Source organism: Halichoeres trimaculatus, unplaced genomic scaffold (assembly GCF_033239565.1).
Source record: "Halichoeres trimaculatus isolate MK-OKI-2021-1 unplaced genomic scaffold, fHalTri1.1 fHalTri1_scaffold_17, whole genome shotgun sequence".
Lineage (NCBI taxonomy): Eukaryota > Metazoa > Chordata > Actinopteri > Labriformes > Labridae > Halichoeres > Halichoeres trimaculatus.
The window spans coordinates 29,418,673-29,442,976 of NW_027437195.1; the positions used below are offsets into that span (position 1 = coordinate 29,418,673).

General features: G+C 40.8%; 1 protein-coding gene across 2 annotated transcripts in view; it reads left to right on the top strand.

The window, feature by feature from the left end:
• The window catches only part of esr2b (estrogen receptor 2b), a 36,505-nt gene extending 14,565 nt beyond the window's left edge, over positions 1-21,940 (top strand). The window contains exons 2-10 of one of the 2 annotated variants that reach the window (XM_074691430.1): positions 2,473-2,994; positions 5,634-5,854; positions 5,933-6,049; positions 6,708-7,067; positions 10,730-10,868; positions 13,963-14,096; positions 17,437-17,620; positions 17,719-18,042; positions 20,773-21,940. In XM_074691430.1, the coding sequence (XP_074547531.1) occupies positions 2,564-2,994; positions 5,634-5,854; positions 5,933-6,049; positions 6,708-7,067; positions 10,730-10,868; positions 13,963-14,096; positions 17,437-17,620; positions 17,719-18,042; positions 20,773-20,884 (2,022 nt within the window). In that variant the 5' untranslated portion in view covers positions 2,473-2,563 and the 3' untranslated portion in view covers positions 20,885-21,940. The remainder of the gene's footprint in view (positions 1-2,472; positions 2,995-5,633; positions 5,855-5,932; positions 6,050-6,707; positions 7,068-10,729; positions 10,869-13,962; positions 14,097-17,436; positions 17,621-17,718; positions 18,043-20,772) is intronic. The other variant, XM_074691431.1, reaches the window with a different exon arrangement.
• Positions 21,941-24,304: the final 2,364 nt, after the last annotated feature.

Below are 24,304 nucleotides of genomic sequence, written 5' to 3' on the forward strand. Positions count from 1 at the left end.
ACACTTGCAGAGCTAGCACCAGCAGCCCCCAGTCCTCCTTGCAGTGTCCTCGTGTCTGTACTGGTTCCTGGTGTCTATAGTTGAGTGGTTCTAGACCAGTTTAACCAGACTCTCCCTACATACAATTTAATCTCTGTTCTTTAGATCAGGGGTCCCCAAACCTTACTATGCCAAGGCCGCCCCCAAACAGTGTTTTCTCTTGGCCGGGGACGTATGATGTAAAGAAACATAAACTTAAAGAATGTATCTTCAAACTTTGATTCACTTTTCAATAATTATTACATTTGTTTAGAACAGGAAAATATTGACAAACGAAAGCAAGACTCACACAAATAGGTTGTTGCAAAAGAAATGAGGCATTCAGGGCTCTGTCAGCCAAGGCGGGACACTCCTTACATGTAGCCAGTCATTAGACAGGGGAAGAGCCTCAAAGTTCAGTTTGGTTTTTTAGATAGCTAAAAAATAGATGCAAACCACCTGGTCAACAGGGATCATGGCATCATCATGCCAAAGTTGCATCTGTCTCACAAGGTACGGTTTGGTACAATCAAAAACTTGAGAAGCTGAGGGTTAGGGCACTTTACGTCCACTTTGAAAACTACTGCTCTAGATCAAGATACTGCCAAATGTTGCTGTGCAGACACCATCTGTCACCTTCTGGTACCTGGGATTGTTTACATCCAGGTAGTAAGGCATCACAGCATTGAAGATGTAGCCTTGATGGCGGACGGTTGCTATAATAAATCTATAGCTTTGATGTATGAATGGTGGTATAGGAATACTTCAGGCTCATTAAGCTGATTTTACACCAACTCACTAACAGCCAATCATGTGTGTTATTACTGGACTGTCAAGGAAGTGAGTACGATACTAGAAATGTACAAACCTCAAGTTTATCTTCAGCTCATCCAAATCACTTTGTGACAGGGTCACCGTGCTGAAAAAAAGGAGGATGTGGCGTGGGGGAAGAGGTGTGTGTGTGTGGAGGACCGGGAGGTGCCGAAGGAAAGTGCAGAGAACTGTGGACTAACGGAGGTTAAAGACAAAAAAGGAAAGAAAAACAGTAAATGATCAGTACCAAAAAAGCTGTTGATTTCACGCAAAAGACAACCGTTAAGCTGCGGTGCCGACCGTCAAGGCTGTTTCTTCTGTCTGTGGACAGAAACAAAGAACGGAAAAAACAAAGGAGCGCGTGGCCGTGGATATTCCTCCCGGACCTGGGTGAGGTTGTTGTTGTTGTTGTTTTTACAAAGTTTTTTTCCTGGTATACCAGTGTTTTAACTTTGATCGATCCCTTTTTTCTGGACTATTTTTCCTTTACTTTGTGACTTTGTTTTCAAGAGCCCAAACCTTAGGGGCAGGAGGCAAAGGAGGACTTTTTTTGTGGTTAACAATAAGGAAAAAAAAACTCTTTTAAGTTGGACAATTTTCGGGGAAAGTTTGATTTTCGTTAGAGGGTTATTTAGGGATATTTTCGGTTTCTTGAAGTCTAGGTTTTGAATGTTATTTTGTGTTTCTTTTTATTTGTTTATGACGGAGACGCCCGCTGCCGAGAAGTGTTTTTGTATTTTTTGGTTTTTAATGATTTGTGGTCGTGCTATTTGATTGTTTAAAAAAACGGGAGGGGTTATAGGATTATTTTCAGAGTTTGTGAAAATAAATCAGAGAGTTATCTTACACTATCATTGCCCAACGAGTCCTTTTTTTTTTTTTCGATGTAATGCGAGGTTATGGGCTGAGCGTTACAACTTTTTGTTTATTTTTCCTAATTTGACATATTTCCTGTTTCCAATAGAGTTTTGGGAACTATAAACTGGTCAAACGGGGGGAGCTTCTTGTCCGGACTGCCCCATTTTCTGACATGATTTCAAAGAATGTCACCAAGATGGAAATCTGTCCGTTTTTAAACCCCTGTTACTGACGTTACACAGTCACTCTGAATATAATATCAATGGCAGCAGTCTCGTGGTCTTGTCAGTCAGCCGTGGCCAAACCCAGGTCTCTGAGGGCCTGGAAACATTAACAAACATCATAAGTTACTCTCCGGTTTATCTGGGTTAATTGCAGGTTAAGCTCCTCAGCGTTTGCAGGAACTTCCTGAATGGCCCCTGCGTGGAGGTGTGTTTCCTAAAGCTCCTTTCAATCATTGATGGATGTGCTTTTGTCTGCACGTGCAGCGGCAGGATCTCGTTTTGCCCTTTGACTTTGATTCCCCGGGAAAAAGAAAACGTCCCGTTATCTGTGTTTGTTTTTCATGTGCATTCTTGAGCGTCCTTGGAAAATGAAAGCACCACAGTGATCCCTGTTACTCCCACTAAAGTCCTACCAATCAGCTGAGTAATGTCATAACAAAGCAGACCCAGGAAGAGAGTGTGACTTGTTTTGTCTGCTCGTTTTTTAAAAGGTAATAAAATCTGGTTTGTGGTTTGGGTTTTAAGAAATAGATTACATTAGAGTGTTTCTTCTCCACAGGACGTGTCCACCTCCAGAATATGCTCTAGAGAAACCAGCAGCATCAGCGTATTCACCCTCACCGCCCACAGACTTGTAGATTCCTCCTGGTATGGCCTCCTCCCCCGGGCTGGACACAGACCCTTTACCGCTGCTCCAGCTCCAGGAGGTGGACTCCAGCAAAGCCACCGAGAGGCCCGGCTCCCCGGGGCTCCTGCCTGCCGTGTACAGCCCTCCTCGGGGCATGGACAGCCACACCGTCTACATCCCCTCCCCATACACGGACAATAACCATGAGTACAACCATGGCAATGGACCTGTGAGCTTTTACAGCCCGTCTGTGCTGAGCTACGCCCGACCCTCAGCCACAGACAGCCCCTCGTCTCTGTGCGGACCCCTTAGTCCTTCAGCTTTCTGGCCCCCTCACAGCCACCCTAACCTGCCCTCACTGACTCTTCGCTGCCCGCAGCCTCTGGGCTACAACGAACCAGGCTTACACGCACCCTGGCTGGAGTCCAAACCCCACAGCATCAGCAACAACAGGTAAGATCCATGGACAAACCAAAAGATGGACGATAAAAACACGAGTTTCCGTCTTGTGCCTTCAAAGTTAAATGTGAGTTTAGCCATCTTTGAATTTTGCCTTTCAAGTCATTCAACCCTGATTTTGGCAACACCCCCAAATTTGGTCAAGGAGTCAATTTTGCACAATCGTTTGCAAATTGCACACACAACCTTCTGTTTGCATCTACAAAAGATGCAGAAAATAAAAGTAGCGGTAAGCCCCGTTTCCACCAAGCGGTTCAGTTCGGTTCGTCTCGGTATGGCATGCATTTTGTGGCGTTTCCACTGACTAATCCCAGGGCAAATCCTCAAATAACCGAGACAAGTTGTCCCACTTTTTGGGACCCTTCCGTAGGGGTGCCAGACTGAACCGATCTGATCCCAAAGAAGACGATTAGCTGGATCTCTTCCATTGTTGCTCTTTGTTTACCATGTTGTGTTTTTCTTCTTCGTTGGATTTATTAGCGGGCTGCAGGCTGTTCTTGTTTGATGTCGGTCGATGTCTCTCCTCATGGCTCGTTGTTTTACCCTCGTTTGTTACCCTAGTTTGTTACCCTAGTTTCCGCACAGTACCCCTCCTCTTTGCTTTTTTCTGTCCTGTTGAGCCTGTTGATCAGCAGCTAGATTTTTATGCCCGTCCAGTAAAAAAAAAAAAAAAAACATTTAAAGAAAGTTAAAAAAAGGTATAATTGGTAGTTTGATTTAGATACACTTTGTTATACTGTTTAAAATGATCTATATGTCCCTACATGATGTGTTCATAAATGAGATTGAATAATATTCGCTATCTACAGGAGGAGAAAACCCAGGAAAACATCAGCCAATCACATCGATTAGGATCCAATCTGTTAAACCGATCAAATCTTATCTTGCTGTTTTGTCCTCCTCCTGCGCGTACATTTCAATTCGTGATATGTAGTAAGTCAAAGAGAAAATGTACATTTACTTTTTGTAGTATAACTTTACTCCTGATACTGTGCAACAGGTAAAAGTGGATAATGCTAGCATAACAGTTGCGAGTACTAACAAAAGTCACGTTTGTTAATTTGTTTTTTAGCTTTAGGTTTTAACGTTTTAGTTTTTCCTTGCATCTAAATGAGACATGACTCGACATCGGCGGCGCTTGTGCATGTGAGCAGGGGCGTTGCTTTGGAGGAGCTCCAAGGGGAGGGGGAGGAGGGGCTAGGCAGAGTCCTGAAGAGATGCTACATTCAAATTCATGCTAGTTGTTCAGGTCTGCCAACCCTGCCTTTAGTTCAATAAAGGGAACTGGACTTGGTAGAATTCTTGAGCCCCGTTTCCACCAGAGAAATCTGGTTTACATCGATATGGTTTGGTACAGGTTGGCTCAGATAAGCCTGGTCCTGTTAGCATTTCCACAGCCAATGAACAAACAATGAGCAACCATGGAAGACATCCAGCAATTCGTCTTCTTTGTGATGGGCATGTGGCTCTTTGTTACAAAGATCAATCAAGCTTTGTTTCAGAGGAAATTATCATTCCTTAGTCCAATCAACGGACTGCAGTGTTGTAATTCCACCTTCCAGGATCGGATCGGTTTAGTCTGGCAACCTCTATCGAAAGGTCCCAAACAGTAGGTCCACTGGTCTTAGTTATTTGGGGATTTGTCCCGGGATTAGTCAGTAGAAACGCCGTAAAATCTGTACCGTTCCGAGACGAACCGAACTGTCTCGCTTGGCGGAAACGGGGCTTTGAAGACTTCTTAGAAGAAGAACTAGAAAATAAAAGTATTGTGTGGAGTCAATGGTCTTTTGACTTTCAACCATATCCAGTTACTTTTTAGTGTCAACTTATGAAGCACCGTGATCTGACAGACTTGTGGTTTACTGAGACAAATGTTCTTACCCACATAGTCATAGTCAAGTATTTTACATTCAAAGATGATAATCTGCAAACTCTGGTAACAATCAGAGACAGTTTCATGACTTTTGGATCTGCTGTGGATTTTAAGCACTTCTTAGTAGCAGTTCTTGATTGCTGTGCTGTCTGTGCCTTTGGCGGTATATTTCTATTGTTATGATCTGACTTTTTAGATCACATTAAATTTCCTTGATGTTTTCGAGTTACCGTGCTACAGCAGAGTCGTTTGAAGAAGAGACACACCCGTGGTATGGCCTAATTTCTATTCAAGAGGGAAGTCTCACTCGGAAAACAAATGTAGCCCAACGTCAAAGTGAAAGCAGTGAGATACGAGTCTAAAGTCTGAAGTCTGTTTCACTCGTAGCCACACCCAAACGTGATCTCAGAGTGTACCCACTGCACCTTGAGCTCACGTCCAAGTCTTTAGCAGCCTTAGATGTAGGGCAGACTCTTCATGGTAGCACCAATGAGACGACAGTTTGGATCCTGCTTCGTCCTCATTAGACATTCACATCCATCGATGAATAGGTTTACTCTTGACATCGAAAGCTTTTCCCTTTCTGACACAGTTATCATCTGCAGCATCAGTTGGTTTTCATGATGGCCAACAATGCTGAGATTTACGCCCATTATGTCTCAATGATGAAGTTTTCAGATGCTATTTTCCAGTTTCTCAGAGTAATAGCACCTAAATGACGGGCGAAAATTCCAAATGTCAAGTTGCCCCTCTTTCACAGAGTTTTCGGCTCTTCCTGCAGCTCCATCATCGGCTGTAACAAGCCGCCAGGGAAGAGATCGGAGGAAGGAGTGAATGGTGTGAACCCCTCGTTGTGCTCTTCTGTGGTGGGTAAAGCCGACATGCACTTCTGCGCCGTGTGTCACGACTACGCCTCGGGGTACCACTATGGCGTGTGGTCCTGCGAGGGCTGTAAAGCATTTTTCAAGAGGAGTATCCAAGGTATGGGCTCTGTCCTTCCACTCATCGTTGTTTTTCTGTTGAAACAATCCTGATTTATGTCTCAACACTCTTTTTTAGGACACAACGACTACATCTGCCCAGCAACAAATCAATGCACTATCGACAAGAATCGGCGTAAGAGCTGCCAAGCCTGCCGCCTACGTAAATGCTACGAAGTGGGAATGATGAAATGCGGTAAGTGCTCGATGTCTTGAGACCTCAGGCTCACATTTAATCTAATGTTTACTAACTTTTCAGGACATTTAATGCACCATTTCTCCAGAAAAACTCAGCTTCTTTCACAAGTGTTGGCTTATCATAATGCTAAGCAGGGGATAAATGTTAGCATGGCTCTGTTGCAAAGTGAAACATCAGTCTTACTGCATCTCCAAAGCTTTCCAAGTGACAACATGTCTTGTTTGAATCAATTCAGAAAGAAAATTCTGCAAAGTTTTGAGCCAACATTCATTTTCCTTCTTTAACGAATTTTAATGCTAAGCTAAGCTAACCACCCCAGCCATATCATCACATTCATCACATAGATACTGCATGTGGGGTGTCAAACCACTCGCCAGACTCTCGGCAAGAAAGTAGACAGGGTTTCTCCCCCCAAATGTCGAGCTGTTTCTGGAAAAGTTAAGAGTAAAGCATTTTCAGGATTAATATCGAACAATTCAGAGGTTTCATTATTTTTTGTCTCCGTCTCTCCAAATAAACAAACAATACATAATCCCTGACTCCAGTCTTTTAGATTTTTGAGAAAACTATGTTAAAAAAGTTAAATCTTACTTCCCATTAAGCTGAAAGGAACTACGTAATTAAAGGGTCAAACCGTCTATTTTTGCACCCCCAGGTGTAAGGCGTGAACGCTGCAGCTATCGAGGAACCCGACACCGCCGTGGTGGACTCCAGCCCCGGGATCCCACAGGCAGGGGTTTGGTCAGAGTGGGGCTCGGCTCTCGAACCCAACGGCATCTGCACCTGGAGGGTCCCCTGGCCCCGGTGGCCCCCCTTCCTCAGATGAGCCACGTCCACAACGCGGCCATGAGCCCCGAGGAATTCATCATGCGCATCATGGAAGCGGAGCCGCCGGAGATCTACCTCATGGAGGAGCTGAAGAAGCCGTTCACCGAGGCGAGCATGATGATGTCACTCACCAACCTGGCGGACAAGGAGCTGGTCCTCATGATCAGCTGGGCTAAGAAGATACCTGGTGAGATAATCTTTGACTTGAGAATTTCACCCTCTTTTGGTCACAGTCTTAATTTAGTCTCAGTTATAAAAAGTAGGGCTGTCATTTTAACGCGTTAATTAGATTAATTAATTACACCGCAAATTAACGCGTTATAAAGATTAATGCAGATTAATCTGGATCCGAAACCCACGGCAGTTCAAAGACCCACTTATTTTGAAATGTCTGGCATTTACAAACCGTGTGTCCTATTCAAAAGCTGTAAAAAAGTGGTGTTCTTGTCAGATTCCCAAATTTCCGACGGTCCTTGAATGTATCACACGTGAGGTCAGCAACATGCTTTAAACCGGGGGGGAAGTGAGAGTGATTTTTGTGTCTGCTGTCCACATCTCGTTTATTCACACGTCATTTTTGAAAATCTGCAGAAAATCAACCGTTTGCTCAATTCTGTAAAAAACAGGTAATTTTACACTCTTTACTGCATTAAACAAGCTCTGAATGATAGATATTTGTCTTGTATTTAAATCTAAAGAATTCTTTGAAAATTTGCTTCCATCTTTCTGGCGTCATGTTTCAGCTTGGGGCTGCTCTGCACCAATCAGCAACAGTTTGTGTGTTCAGAGCATGTTAAACTGAAAATACTTCACTCTTCTTTGATCCAAGATTTAAATAAAGTGTTTTTTACATAGTTTCTCAGAGGTTTTAGCCTTTAGCCCTGGTTCTCCTGACCTCATAGAAGTATAGAAGTTCATATTGCAGTGAAAATCGAGTCCACATCGAGTAAAAATGTAACAGAAGCAGGGGTATCTAAAATGTGTTGTATATATTCCCAAATTATTTTTAAATGTCTTTTAATGTAATTTTAATATCCTGGAATTCAAATTCTTTATTTTGGGACCTTAAGCAGATACAAGATTAAAATGCGATTAATTAGATTAATTAATTACAAATTCTGTAAGTAATTAGATTTTTTTTTTAATCGCCTGACAGCACTAATAAAAAGGTTTAAACCAGTTTGCCCAGCTAAACAGCTCTGAAAAGTCACGGTCAGGGCAAACATGCAGGCAAAGAGTCACGGTCAGTGGAAGCAGTTTGGCTTCGTCATCGTCGACACTGTGAGGATAAAGAGTCTCTGTGAAAACAAGGAAACAGGATCCAGGTTTATAAAGGTGAAAACAAAACAGAGGCCACAGTAAACACAGCTCCTCTCGTGTTTGATGTGAGAGTAAGCAAAGGTGGAAGATGATAGCGGCAATGATTGAAGGCAGAGTATGACTTTAAGAGCTGCACCTCTTTAATTTCATTCACCCAGTTTCTCCTTCCTCACTCCTATTTCTCCTTCTCTGCTCTTCTCTCCTCCTCCTCCTCCTCCTCCTCTCAGTCAGTGTTCAGCCCAGCAGGTAACTCCTGAGGAGAGGTGTAAATGTGAGGGGATCACAAAGACTCCCATTTTTTTCTCCCCCTGAATAAAGACCATTTTCTCAGACTTTTCTCTCCATGCTCTGTCAGAAGTGAAAATTAGTGCGCATTCACAGCTTTAGAAAAGCTCTAAGACAGCACAGGCAGGTGAGCAAGGCGCTGCCGAGTAAAATACATAGTTGCTCTTCAATTTATGTCATTGTTAACTTCTCACTTTGAGCATTAGGCTTTTTTCTGTGTCCGTCCATACCGCGCTAAGTTATTAAGCTCCTCGTGAAACTTGGAGTTTATTCGGTGTCTGATGGTGACTGGACGGACAGAGGAGCAACCAAAAGACCAGAATTTAAAGTTTCCACCAAGCGGTTCAGTTTAGTTCGGTTCGGCCCAATATGGATTGAATATCGTGGCATTTCCCAGGACGGGGAACTCCGAAACTCCAAAAGGTGGAGCTAGAAACACTGCAGTCCGTTGATTGGACGAAGGAATCGTCACTTCCTGTGTGTCAGCTACTACTCAGTCCAGCTGCAGACCTCCACTCTCGGCTGACTCTCAAGGGGGCTCCACTCCTTCACTGTCAGAAGGAAGTGCCATCAGGATATGAAGTAAAATTTTCAAAATAAAAGTTCTTAGCTTAGTAGATGGAAAACAGTTCCCTGAGAAAACTCTGATTCAGGATTTACGGAATACGGAAAAAAATAGTGCTAGCTTGATGCTAACATTTATAGTAAATTGCATTTATATGCTAGGAGTTGGCATATATTGATTTAACTGTGGTTTTAAATATAACATAATATAATTTTCAACAATACAGGTGGTCCTCAAGTTCTTACGATGCGTTGTAACCCAAAAGTTGGATTTTTACCCTAAATACCCCCTAAATCTCTAAATAACTATCATCAGTGTTAGCTTATCATAAAGCTAAGCAGGGGATAAATGTTAAAAGCTTTCCAAGTGACAACATGTCTTGTTTTAATCAACTCAATAAGAAAATTCAGTTAAGTTTTGAGCCAAGCTATCTTTTTCCATCTCTAGCGAATTTAAATGCTAAGCTAAGCTAACCACTTCCTCGCCCTATTATCACATCCATCAAATAGATACTGCATGTGAGGTGTCAAACTAAAATTCAGCAAAGTTTTGAGCCAAGCTATCTTTTTCCATCTTTAACGAATTTTAATGCTAAGCTAAGCTAACCACTTCCTCGCCATATCATCACATTCAACAAATAGATACAGCATGTGGGGTGTCAAACTACTCGTCAAACTCTCAGCAAAAAAGTAAACAGGTTTACTTTCCCCAAATGTTGAGCTTGCTCTGGAAAAGTTACGAGTAAAGCATTTTCTGGATCAATATCGACCAATTCAGAGGCGTCATTAGTTTTTGTCTCTGTCTCTCCGAAGAAACAAAGAATAGATAATCCCTGACTCCAGTCCAGTCTTACCTCCCACAAAGCAGAAAGGAACTTCTCAATTAAAGGGTCAAACCGTCTATTTATATGCTATATTACTATCCAATTACATGTATTATACTTCATATTCATGGGAAAACAGATCCTGCTTTCCTTTTTGTGTACATTATGTGAAAAAGGTGAGAAAAGCGAGAAAATTACGGAGCATAAACAGACAATCTACACCATGACGAGATTTGGGACAAAGTGGACGAGGATGATGATGACCACGTAGCACTGCGTAGCTGTGTATTCATACGCGTCGTAGAAGCTTAAGAACAGAGCGGTGTAACTTTGAAACCTTTTCTATTTTCTTACAACATATATATATATTTTTTGGAGTCGTAAAGTCAAGAACAGTGGAAGTTGTGGACTTCCTGTGCTCAAAACTCTAAATGTCCAAATACTAACAGACAAATGGTTAACAACATCTACAACAGACTATGGCTCAAATTATTGCTATTGCTGCTTCGAAACACTAGATGGCCTACTTCAGTCAATCGATTTATGTTCAGAGATATCCAGATCAACTGACCAATTTCAAATTTTACTTGTTGTTATTTAACTGTAAACTCTTTGTGAGCTCAATGAAATGCCATTTGGGGATTTTTTGTTTCTTTTTCAAAATTTTTGAATTATTTGTGACTTCCTGACAGTAGAGGGGGTCTCAGAGTGGAGATGGACAGACAGACAGATCAGACTTTACTGATCCGACCTGTACCAAACTGCACAGATCCGTACGGGACTACTTGGTGGAAATGTAGCTTTAGCATTAGCGTGATGTTACGTAGCCTCACTCCGCTGCGTCCTCTGTCCACAGGCTTTGTCGAGCTGTGTCTGACTGATCAGATCCACCTCCTGAAGTGCTGCTGGCTGGAAATCCTGATGCTGGGCCTGATGTGGCGGTCTGTGGATCATCCTGGGAAACTAATCTTCTCTCCTGACTTTAAACTCAACAGGTGAGCTGGATTTCTCCACCTCCTGTCATCTAAACTTTTGGTGAGGCAGGTTTTTAGAAATAAGAAACTCCTGTCACTGATAGTAGTCCTCCTCAGATAAAAGCCTCGCTCTGTGTTTACCAGACTTGGACAAAAGCTCGAACCTGTCTTTGGAGTTTTTCTGCTTCTTGATGAACCTGCTCTTTGTGAAGGGAAGTCTCGTGTGCAGCTGCTTCGTGTTTGCCGTAACAGTGCTGGTGGTTTCGGCGTTATCTTCCCACATTGTTACACTCTGCTGACGAGCTGACATCACACAATAAACGGGGAGTTCAATCAGACCTTGGAGCAGTAAAGATATCAGCCACATTTGCTGCAGATTTATCTCTGATTCTCCTGGGCTGCCGGGTCGTTCTCTTGCCAAAAATCTTTTATCACTCACTGTTCCCTTCCACGCTGACCTTCAACTTTGGCCAGACAGCGGCTGGCTCTTTCTGGCACCTCGGTTCACCCTTTGTATTCATGGTAAACACGCTGCAATTAGGCTAACGCTTCACCAGCAGCGTCCTGGGCAGGCAGTTCACACGTTTTCTATAATTTGTCGGGAAGTGGTGAAAAATTAAAGCAGCACATTAATCTTTTGGTGATCAGAGAGCATGAAGTAAAGTTTGAGGTTGGAGTTGTTAACTCAGCAGTGTGCACGGCATATTAAACAGATACAAACATGCACGACTTGTCTTTTTCCTCAGGTTGAGGTTAAATATTATAAACCAATCATAATCCAATTATTTAGGAACCATGAAATTTATAATTGATGTTCACAATACTCAAAGAGTATACCCAAACAAGTCAGTTATACCCCAATCTGTGTATCAGTCGTTCAATTGAATCAAATATCAAAATATTGAAAACAGCTCTTTTCGATTTTTTTTCTGAAATGAAAACAAATAAAAGAAAATCCATTTGTTTTTAATATCCCATTTGTTAATAAAGATCAAATAAAGGGAAGCTGAATTACGGGCCACGAGCTGATTTTGGTTTTCTATTTTAAAGGTCCCATCTCCTGCTCCTTTTCTGCAGTTTAATCTGGATCATTGATGTCTTCATGAAATGGTAGTAACATGTTTTGGTCCAAAAAGCCAATAAATCAAGCACAGCAGCATTGTTTCCAGGCTCTCATAGCCCCTCTGTTCAGAACGCTCTGATTTAGTGGGCGTGGCCTTCATATGTAAATGAGCCACCACTGATACCGCCCCGCTCTTCCACGTCACTGAGAGCGGCGCCACGAGCTCCGAGTGCACAATGTTTAGAAAACAGAGAAGCTCATTTACCGTAACATTACAGGCTAAAACAACAGGCTAACTGCAGCTAAAGTTAGCATCCTGAAGCTAACACAGAGACAGGGGGGACACTGAGGAAAAGCTCTTCCATCTGCTCCACAGCACACAGCATTTAAAATACTCACATTTCCAGGGTCCCAGGTTTGTTGGAGGATGGTTGGTAATGCGCCTGGATTCAGGACCAGTCTTTTGGCTAGCCCTCTGTTGGACTGTCCAAAGTTGGAAAAGCAGTCGGCCGTGAAGTGACTAGCACACACATGCTCAGTTTTACTGAGTGTAGCTGGAACATTTCCTGATAAATGAACTCTAGACACTTAGTCTGTCTTCTTCTGAGATGGGAAGCTTAAGCATGGAACTATGTGGCTGTTTACAGCCAAAAACAGAGCAGTGATGGCTGTTCAACTTCAGCATTCTCCTCGTTTTAGGTCAGGATTTAACAGTTCACAAGCACTACTAAGAACAGGTTTGGTCATTAAATATCACATTTTGTGGGCTGGGAGGAAAGACAAAGACCCACAAATTTCACTAAAAGACTTAATAAAGTGATTTTTGCATCATATGGGACCTTTAATTGCTCTGATCTGGATCTTTTGTTCGACAATATCAAAATTGGGATTCTTTGTCAAAAAAAATTTTAATTCAAATTCTCCATCTCAGTCTTTGTTTATAAACTGGATTGGAAAAAAGTTTCCACTTTTCTCCAGCAGAGGGCGAAATGTTTCTCTCTGACTCACATGATGTGCATTTTATGAGAAATATGGCTCCTGATATGAGTTGAGTGTATAGTTACATCAAGATTAATGAGTCTAGACCTGTTAATGTTTTTGATTTGGTGCTATACAAATAAAGACTGATTAACATGCAAACAGTTATATTTTTAGTCAACGGTTAGCTATGTTCTATTATTATTTGAATTATTAGTTATTTTCCAATGATATTGCTATTATGGTAACTCAAGCTAACCAGCTAACAGTTAGCCAGCAAGTGCCTCAGCTAAGAAGCTAAAGAGCTCTCCTCGACTTCAACTTCAGCTTCCTGTTAGCTTTTAACACTTATTCTGTATCAAACCATACATTTATGACTTAAATATGTAGCTTCATGATGTAGAAATAGAAAAAGCAGTTATTTATATCGTGCTTCCTCTATAGAAATATCTTCCAGGCTTTAGTTTCACATCGAATGCATTTGTTTTGGATTTTCTTTTGTAGTTTAAAGCAGATGAAGGCAACAGAAACAGGAGCAGCTTCAGTCTTTTTCTCTCAGAGTCGGGTTGAATTCAGTGTTTGACCTTTCTCCTCCACTGCCACAGAAACCATCACTATAGGCTTAGCTCAACCTTGACGTGTTTTCATAACAGCGTCTTGTTTTTCTCAGTGGTCCCTGGTTGAAAACATCCTGGATGCAAATCCATCAATTCACTCCAGGAGAGGCTGAAACTGTTTCAGATTCACATCTTTGTTGGGAAAAGATGTGAGGGATTTAATGAAGGATGTTTCTTTCTGCTATCTTTGCTGCACCAGAAATCAAAGACAAATCATTAGATACTAAAATATCAACTCCCAGTTTCAGTAACTCTTCTCTTTGAGCCAGCTAATAAGCCTCAGTGTTACATGATGGGAGATAACGGACCTGACAACCAGGAAGTTGTTGACAGTGGGACTCATTTACAGCCTCTGCAGCTCCAAACAGTCTGATTTGATTTAGATCGTAACCATAAAATCTCCCAAACCCCGTCCAGAGACTCGATGCTAACATCAGGACTGTTTCTGTGTCTGCAGGGAGGAGGGTCAGTGCGTGGAGGGCATCATGGAGATCTTCGACATGCTGCTGGCTGCCACCTCCCGCTTTCGTGAGCTGAAGCTTCAGAGGGAGGAGTACGTCTGTCTGAAGGCCATGATCCTCCTCAACTCCAGTGAGTCCCACAGACCAACACGGACAAAAAACGCAGCAGAGTGTTTGTTTGCAGGCTCTTATGTCATCCTGATAAGTTTGTCTCTTTGCTTTATTTTTACTGAACAAAATCTGGAACAGAGAGGTCAATGACTCTCACACACACACACACACACACACACACACACACACACACCTGATGAAAGTTTTCAGACGGCTTCAAAAACTGCACAAATTTACAATTCCATTCAACTCCTTTGAGCTGTGTCTGATTTTATCAGGGTCATACGTATTTTCACTGGAAGTCTTTGGAAGTCTTGGAAGTCTTCCTTTTATGAGAGTGATTTTGACTGAAAAAAACAATCAAAGTCTAGTATTTAATCCTTTAAGACCACTATTATACAAGTCTGCCAGAACTTACCATTTTTCACACTGTGGCACAATTTTTTGAGTATCTACGTTGAAATTAAACAAAATCCTGTGACTTAAATTTTTCACAGATTTTCACAGCTCGACTTTTAAAATGTTGAGCATGCTCAGATAAAAGTGTTCCTGCACTTTTCACAGTCTAACACTTGTACTTTTAAAAATATTCAGCATTTTCCTACATTTTCTGCCCATTGAAATGAATTGAGACAATCCATCACCATGGAAACCACATAGAGCAGGACTGGCACAGTTAAGGTTAGGGCCTTTAGCCTTACATGTGTTGACTCATCTCTTGTGGGTCAGTGACGTTGACGCCATCAGGACGTCACGGTTCAGTTTTTTCTCCTCAGAGAATCAAACGAGTTTGTGGCGTTGAAGGAGACGAGGACTTTGAAGACGTGTTTTCTTCTTGAAGCTCTTCTCTCAGAGATGGCGTCTGATGGTAATTGGGCTGCAGTCGACTCCAGTAACGGGCTTAGTTTGGGTCTAGGATCGTCTTGTGAAATAATTTTGGGTCTACCTGTGGACTGAAGGCAGCGTTTAATTTAAAGACGTCCGTTTATAGAATAACCTGGACAGAGACTCCAAAGTCGCCAAATCTTCGGTATCTGCAAAAAATTGTATCAAAACGAAATAAAAGTAAATGGACAAATACGGGGATAAAAGATATTCTAAATCTTGCAAAATTAAAAAAATTATTTCGTTTGGTGGCAAAATGGAAATTAGCATTTATGTTTAGGGATCATCTTGCTTGTCGTCCTGTAAGAAAGAAGTAATGGAACATGAAAAGGCTGGCCAAAAGTTTTTTTTACCACAGTGTATTTATTTAATATCCTATCAGAAAAGGGGTAGATGTCGTGAGACCTTTTCTTCTTTCTGCTCCTTTTCATTTTTTTTTTGTTTTTTGTACATAAATTTTTATTACAACATGAATGAAATAAAGACCAACTTGACTAAACTAAACTAAACTAAACTTTTTGTTCCCTAACCCTCAGGATCTTTAAAGAAATCCAAAATGTCCGTATTACTGCGCCCAACCTCGGCGCGTTTTGAGAGGCTTTGCTGATGCAGCTCAACAATCTTTTTTGCCTTTGCCATCAGAATGTCATGATCATAGACTATAAAAAAAAAAAGGACGCCATATTCTTCATCTGGAACTGAGGTTGCCACAAAAACTGCTCCCCCTGGTGGCTGGCTGCAGTATAGGTCAAAAAATCCATCTCCCCAGTCATTCCAGATGGGCTGTGGTCAAACTTTAAAAAATGAATACTCCTGGTAGAAATGTTTCTCACATCTGATTGTTGTGGTGATTTGAAGATATCATTTGGCTGCCTTGTATTCAGGTCCTCTTTTTTCTGAAAAGTTTTGTTTTCATTAGTTATACGAGGTTAAAAACTAGGTTTTACATCACGTTTAACGATGATTGACAGCTGACGTTCTTGTGTATTTTTTTAGGGATTGTAAAATATGTCGGGAGGTAGAGTCAGGAAGAGATTAGACTCTCCAAAGAAAAGAATAATTATTATTTTTGTTACCCAGCTCCACTCAGATTCTCTCATAGCCTCTACTGCGCAGACTCAGGCTACCAATGGTGGCACCTGTGACGCAGGAATTTTGGCTTCAAAACGCTGTCCACTCTATATACAGTCTATGGTCATGACAGAGTGAATACCAAACAGGAAATCACACTGAATCCACGTTTTAGAGCAGATTTATTCTTTAAAGGCTGAGATCTTTAACTTTCAACAGACTGTCACTTCACTTACTCAAATGTTTTTGTGTAACTCCTATTTCTTCTTTTGCATTTGAAAACTTTACTTTGAACCTTTATATTACCAAATTTAACTAAATGTAAATTTGTGCAATTTTTCCACCTGGTCTTTAAACTGTGATCGGGTTTTTGTTGAACCTGCACACCTTAAAGTTGAGCAGAGGAAGCACCAGATTATTACCTTGGATGTTATAATCCAGGTTTAACTCTTTTTTTTGACAATATGTTTCAGTGAGGAAGTGAGAGAGTAGGGGATTTTCCATGCTGCACATGAACACAGCATTGCAAGGTTATGTAGAAAGAAGAAGAAATGTGTTAGATTGAAAAACTTTGAGATTTTGTCATTAAACAATTATGAAAAACAAGTTTTTATTACCACATAAACACACACAAAAGTACCAAAAAATTAGCACCATTGAGTACGGATACCGGCTGCCAGGAACCGGGCATCTGTAGTGTATCGTTTCACATGTGAACGGTACCCATCTCTGTTCAGGTGTGTGTAAGTGTGACTTTCAAGTTTCCTCGTGTTTCACTGAAGCTAAGTTCAGCCTGACTCGCTCATTAAAGCCGCTTTACGACATCACTGACCTCCTCACTGTACGCCAGGTTACTCTACGCCACTCTCTGGATCTGCCTCCATTAACTGTAATCCTCCCCCTCAGCTGGACGGGCTGAACTTTTCGTCCTGTTTGAAGAAGATTCTGGAAGCAGTGACCTGTGCAGACGCGCTGCCTTTGTTTCTAGCCTTTCATGTGATCGCAGCGGTCACGGCGTCCTCTGGTCAGCCGCCACCCCCAGCAGCCACTGTTACACCGAGGTGATTGACCTCTGTGTGTGTGCTCGCACAGTTTAACCAAACCGTGACCCTCACACACACACACACACACACACACAGACGCACTAAGGGTGTGCTGGCAGACTCTGCTCCCTCTGTGTGCTCTGCTCTCCTGCAGCTGGGCCGAGGAAAGAACAAACTGTGAGAGAAGAAATGATCTGGACGCCAGCGAGCAGGAATTCAGGATTTATGAAGCAGACGAAGGGAACATCAGGGCTTAGCGTGTCCTCCTGTGGAAAAGCAGGGCGGACACTTTGACATATAGCTTCCTCTCTACCGCCCCCTAGGGTAACATCTGGATCTCCCATCTCTGCTGTGTTTCAGATCTGTGCACCAGCTCCCCGCAGACGGAGGAGGAGCTGGAGAGCAGGAGCAAGCTGCTCCGCCTGCTGGACTCCGTGATCGATGCTCTGGTCTGGGCCATCTCCAAACTGGGCCTGTCCACCCAGCAGCAGACTCTGCGCCTCGGACACCTCACCATGCTGCTCTCCCACATCCGCCACGTCAGGTACGGACGGCGTTAAGACAGGGCGGGCTCAAACATTTAAAACCACTTCAGATTTGTTTTCTTTGACTAACCCTCTGTGACCCGCTTTCTCCGTCCAGCAACAAAGGCATGGACCACCTGTCCACCATGAAGAGGAAGAACGTGGTCCTGGTGTACGACCTCCTCCTGGAGATGCTGGACGCCAACACCTCCAGCAGCAGCGGCAGCAGCCAGTCGTCGTCTTCGCCCAGCTCGGACCTGTACTCAGACCTGCACCAGTTCCCCCAGCACCCCGCCTCGCAGCAGACCGCAGCGGACCACAACCAGGGGCCGGTACACGGGCAGACTGAAGGCCAGATCCTGGAGGAGCAGCTGCACGCCGTGCCCCTGCAGTCGCCGCCTCCGTTCCACGGGCAGATGGCGAATCACATGGACAGAAACGAGTAAGTGGAGGAAAAACTCAGACTTTAAGACTTTTTTTTTTTTTTTTATCAACAAGAGAATTAGTTTTAATAAAGAAAATATAATAAGGAGTGTGTAAATGTTTGGGAGGAATCCATCAATTTTCCTCGAAACAGCTCAGACGACCTGGGACGAAAACCAAATTTATATCCAGCTCTGAAAAATGAAGAGGCCACTGCAAAATGTTCAGTTTCTCTGATATAACTTTTTAAAGGTTTGGGTTAAAGTAAAATGAGCTTTTTTGTTTCATTCTACAAACTACTGACTACATTCCCCCAAAACGTCAAATAAAATATTTTCATTTAGAAAAAAAATGAGAGAAAAATGACAGACAGTGAAAAATTAACAAGGTGTTTTCAGACCTCAAAGGAAAGAAAAAACAAACATGTTCAGAGGTAATCTAATCAGATTTTTGGTTTTTGGTTAACAAAGTCTAAAAATGTGTAGTTCAAAGAGAAAAGGAGGTTTTTTAAAATCACGTTAGATCACGTAACAACACGACCTTTCTTGCGTCGGTGTTAAAAACACTCAACTTTCAGGAAACCAAGAAAACCTGTCAACAAAGCGTGTTTTAGTTGTCAAAAATAAAAATATTTAAAGAATGAAATCATTGAACTCCTGGGAGATGGTAGTTAAATACCGAAATGTTTATTATTTAATCAAAATAAAGACAATGGTATCCTGGGCTCCTGGCGTAATTTGATAATCTAACGTTAATATCTGTTTGAATAACGCCCCAAACTCAGTCTTTTCTAATCCTAAATGACATAAAAATCCCAACCTGACAAAAAATTAACTCGATTGTCCTTCTTGAGTCAGTTTAAATTGTCTTTGGCACAGTTTTTGCCCACAACGGAAAACTCCGTAAATTCTCCAAAAAACAAAAGGTAACTCACACAGAAAAAAAACAAAATCCCATTTGTGAAAAAAAAAAATTTGTGATCGATCAACCAAAAAAACACTGGTTTACCAGGAAAAATGCCAAAAGAAAGACGATCCCACCACTCCCGGGGTGACGTTTATCCCCACAAAGAATCCCCACAAAGATCTTTATATTTATAACATATCTTTAAATTTGTCTTACAGGAATTTCTTTTTTATCACACTGCAAACCAACCTTTCATTTGGTCGATTACGCTTTCTTTAATTTTATTCTCTCATTTAAGTAAATTTTCTTTTTTGGTGACACTGTCACAACGTAATCCAATCCTTCACTTTGTGTTGTTTAAAACTTTTCTGCAGGATCTGGATCACTTGAATCCAGAATAACAGGACTACCCTGATCCCAACAGGGGGCAGGATTTCAGGGTGGATTTAAGCAAGAAAATGTAGTAAAGCTATAAAATTGGTCATTGTTCAGTGTCTACACTTAGATTTATATTTTGCTCTTTAATTATTTAACCGTTACAGTGATTAAGTAGATAAATGGACATATACTACACTGCAAAAAAACAAAAATCTTATCAAGTGTTTTTGTCTTATTTTGAGTAAGAATTGGCCTACTATGCTCAATATGAGCCACATTCACCTGAGCAGCCCAGAAAAATGTCTGATTTCAAGTTATTTAAAGACAAAAATGAGGTCTGAATTGGTGTAACAAGAAATCAGATCATATCGAGTATAATAAGACAATTTTTACTGAAAAAAAGACAAAAACACTTGATTAAAGTTCAGTTTTTTGCAGTGTACTTATGAAGCCTTTCCGTCTAGTAAAGTAAAAAGTAAAATCAAATTATCTTATCTCCATGAAAAATCCCCACAAAAAAATCTATCATTTTTTTTCTGTCATTCATTACTGTATATTAATGTCAAAGAAACAACCATCAAAGATTAACCTATTTAAGTAATCTCTCACAGCGTCACTTGCTCTGAGTCTTGTCTGTCCCTTATTCTGACAGAACCAGAAGTTGATCTGGTCAACATCCCATAATTTGCTCTCTAGCGCCACCTAGCCACACTAAAACGGCTCTAGTGGGCAGCAGAAATGTCAAAAAGAGATCAAACCAACACCAAAATGTTTGTCGTATTGAGACGCACAAATCATACATTGACAGCCCTGAGCTATCTCAAACAGGAAGCCAGCTATTTGCCTTTCAAAATACAATTTGGCCACAATTTTGGGCCTTTTTCAGAATTTTACTAGTCCCAGGCCATAAATGGTATCGGCTTGAAATTTGCTCAGATGACAGAGTGGACTCTGCTTTACAAAAGTCATGTGGGATTTTGCTATTTCAGAAACAGTTTTTGAATGACTAGCCCTCAAAGTCGGTGACCTCCAAAGCTCTCCCTATTAGAATGAATGGGAGAGGAGCCTCCACCTCCACATAAGCTGCAGCATTTGGGCTTCTAAACAAAAAAGTAACAGAAATACAGCTTCAAAAATGCCATAGATGGATTCCTGACAAAATTTCCTACAAATTATTTCATTTTTGCAGAGATTTGGTGAAAATTGTGGCATCTATGAGGAGTTGTTTCTAAAACTTCTGCCAACTTCTCACAGAGCAGCAGTTGGTGATGATGTCACACTGATTAAGAGTTCCGTGCAGCTGGTCATGTGACTCACTGAAGGCGGGAAAATGGAATGTTTTTCACACACTCACACCAGGCAGACACTGGAGTGAAGCTGTAAAACATGTTGTAGCCTTTAATTAGCTGTAAAAGTGATTTTAAATGTGGCGTCTAACTCCTGTTGACCCTCTTCTTCCTCACAGGTACGTCCATCAGCAGCAGCAGCACTGGTCCATGGATGCAGAGGATGCTGGTCCGTCAGTGGGATCATACATGGCGTCTGACCGCGGCGTCATGGAGGTGGCGGGACTGTAAGAGAAACTGAACCGTAGTGTTTTTTTTTCCTCCACCCAAAGACTGAGAAGAGAAAAAGAAAAGGATAAAAACCAAGTTTCCGTCGTGAGGTGAACTTTCTTTCTCGTCCAGATGTTTTTAGTCTGAAACCTTCTGATTGGATGTACATTTCGTGTGTTGATATTTCTTGTGAATGTGCACTACAGTCGGTGTTCCTCCAGGACGTCGCTGATGCTCTGCCGGTCGCTCTGAGCTCTTTTGATAAACGGTATTTGTATCTTTTTTCCACCTGGGTGTAAAAACACGACGTCTAAGAGCCGTGTGCGGTGGTTTACAGAGCGGGGCGTGTGGCGGACACATGGGGACAGAGTCGGGACGAGCAGCGTTTCCTGTCACTGTGGTGTCGATCTTCACTTTTACTGTTTAGTGTTTTTCAGTGCCTCTGCTCTCCAGAGGATTTTTCTACTGTTGTGTCGGTGAAACAAAAATCAGCAGTTTGTGGCCTTTTAAAGAAATGACTGTTAGTAGAAGCTTTCCTTTCTGCTCATCTGGTTCAACTAAAGCTGGATTTACACAACCAGACACGTGGCGTTAAAAACATGAAGTAAGTCACTGAAGCTGATGAGAGGAGGGTTTTAACAGAGACGACCTGTGCTCTTACAGGGGGAGTTAACATTGATATAAAAGTCTTCACAGCTCTGTTATGATGCTACGTTCAGTGATGTAAAATTGAGGCCGAGATAAATCCTTTAAGAGCTTTTTCCACCTTCAGTGTGATCTATAACATGAACAACTCAGTTAAAACGAACTAAAATCTTTTGATCTGGTGACTGGAAGCTGATTTCACTCCACACCAGTCTTTTTGGGTAGATGTCTGTCAGCCTAATCTAAAGCAGGGGTCTGCAACCTTTACTTTTATAGGAGCCATTTTGTCTGGATTAAAGTCATTCAAGAGCCACAAAATCAACTTTATATTCATAATTAACTCTGTAACGTGTATAAAACTCTAAATATAGTCAAAATCGAATGAATAGTAATAATAATAATAAACAAGTTTTTCAAATTTATGAAATTGAACATGGGATGTCTTGGTTGTTTTTTAATATTTTATTTTAATAAATTTGCAAGAATCTGCAAAAAAAAATACCTAAGTTTTGAAACTACATTTTTGTGCAAGCACTAGCAAAAATTTCATAGAACTTTAAAATAAATAAAATTTGTAAGAGTTCAAGAAATTTTGTAATTTAAAAAATTAACTTAAAAAATGTGCAAAATAATTTTTGAAGTATTGCATAAATGTAGAAATAATTGTGGAGTTTTAAAAATTTGAAAAAAATTCAAATAAGGTATAAATTGCAAAAAAAATGTTTTATTAAATAAAACTTTGAAACTTAATTTTTTTTCAAAAACTGGCGAAAATTTCATAAAATTTTAAAATGTACAAATTTGTAAGAATGCAAAAAATTTTGTAATTTCAAAAATTTCAAAAAGATTTGTACTTCAAAAATGTGCAAAATAATTTAAAAAATTGCAATAATTTAGAAATAATTGAGGAGTTTTAAAAATTTGCAAAAAATCAAATTAAGTATAAATTCCAAGAATTTCTTAATTTAATAAAAATCTGACACCAAAATTTTTTTGCAAAAATGGCACAAATTTCATAAAATTTTTAAATTTAAAAAATTTGTATGAATTCAAGAGATTTTGTTACTTCAAAAATTGGAAAAAATCTAACCTAAAAAATGAGCAAACTAATGTCCAAAAATTTGCAAAAATTTAAAATAAATTATTAACCCACCAAATTTGCTTGATTTAACAAAAATTCGAAAAAAATAAAATAAAAATTATAAATTTAAAATTAAAAAAAGAAAAAAATGAATTAAAACCACAGTGTGCTGTGAAGACAGTGAAGCATGGCGGTGCAAGCATCATGAGATGGGGATGTTTCTCAAACTGTGGTGTAGGGCCTGTCATTCACAAACCAAGGATCATAGATCAGTTTGAAAACATCAAACTACCTAAAAAGGGTCATGTTATCTTATACTGAAGAGGAAATGCCTTTGAAGTGAGCATTTTAAGACGATAACACAAACACGGCAGAAAGTGAGCGACATTTTGTGTCAACGCTGACAAGGTTAGAGCCCTGTTTCGGCACTCCACTATTAAATCCAACTAAGAAAAATGCGACACATTAAAGGTGGGAAATGTTCTGAAATGATTTATCTTTTTCTCATTTTTACAGCACAAAAACCTGGCGTTACAACCAGGCTGTGAAGACTTTTTATATCCACTTTTTATAAATGACAAAACTGTTTCTCTTGTAAGATGAGAATCAGGTTTTGTTGCCATTTAGCTTTAGTTTTAATCTGGTTATTTTAATATAAAGAGCTCTAAAAGACTCTTTATTTGTGACGCTCGTCGTGTGCATCCAGCTTTAGAGCCACATTACCCTTCCACTTCTGATGGACGGATACACGTTCACTGTCCTTTCTTTCTTAGATGTCTGTGGCTTGTATATGCATGCACACACACACACACACACAGACACACACACACAAATCCAAATCCGATCCTGGAAATGTTTCCTGGCTCTTTGTACAGAACACACACACACACACACAGATATGTCGGCTCTTGTTGAAGTTTTCCCAGAAACGTTCAGTCACAGATCATGGCAAACACGTTTATTGTCAATCAAAAAAAAAAGACAATCTATACATCCCATAAATAAGAGTTCACAAAATAAATCAAACTTTACACACCCTTTTTTTCCTCTTTGTTTCTGTTCTGTGTGAGGCTGAGGTTATGTACAGAGAAACGCTTTAAACAAACTGAGCTTCAAACGTTGAGGGTAGAAAGAGAAGTTTGAAGGATGGATAGATGGAACGGTGAGTGAGACGTACGATTTAATGATCTTTGATTGTGCAGGTACATGGCTACATTCAGGGCTCAGAAGATCATTTACATTCCTGTTCTTCCAGAAAGTCTGGAGAGAAAAGTTGTGAAGAAGTGAAGAGTTGTAAAGCAGCTGGACAAAACGGCCGTAGTAAAAAATCACTCTCTGACATCTGCAGGGCAGCTCACGATGCTGACGTCCTAAAGGGTTAATATTATATAAATATAAATATTTTACATAAAATGATGCTGCAGCTTTGTGGCAGTGTTTCCATTTGTATTCAAAAGTCGGAATTTACTAGTTCCGGGTGGGAAATTTCAACTGGAACTCCCCCTGAAGTTGGAATTTTCTACTAGAAGGTCGGGGGATCCACACCACCTTCTAGTGTACAATCAAAGATGGCCTGACTAGTGTTTGTCGCAATAAATCAGCCAAATACATACGATTATTCAACGTTTATATATAGAAAAATTGTGTAATGGCAAGTTTCTTCCTGTTCCGGAACAGAAGCGATGACATCACTCCCACTCCCCAGCTCTGATGTA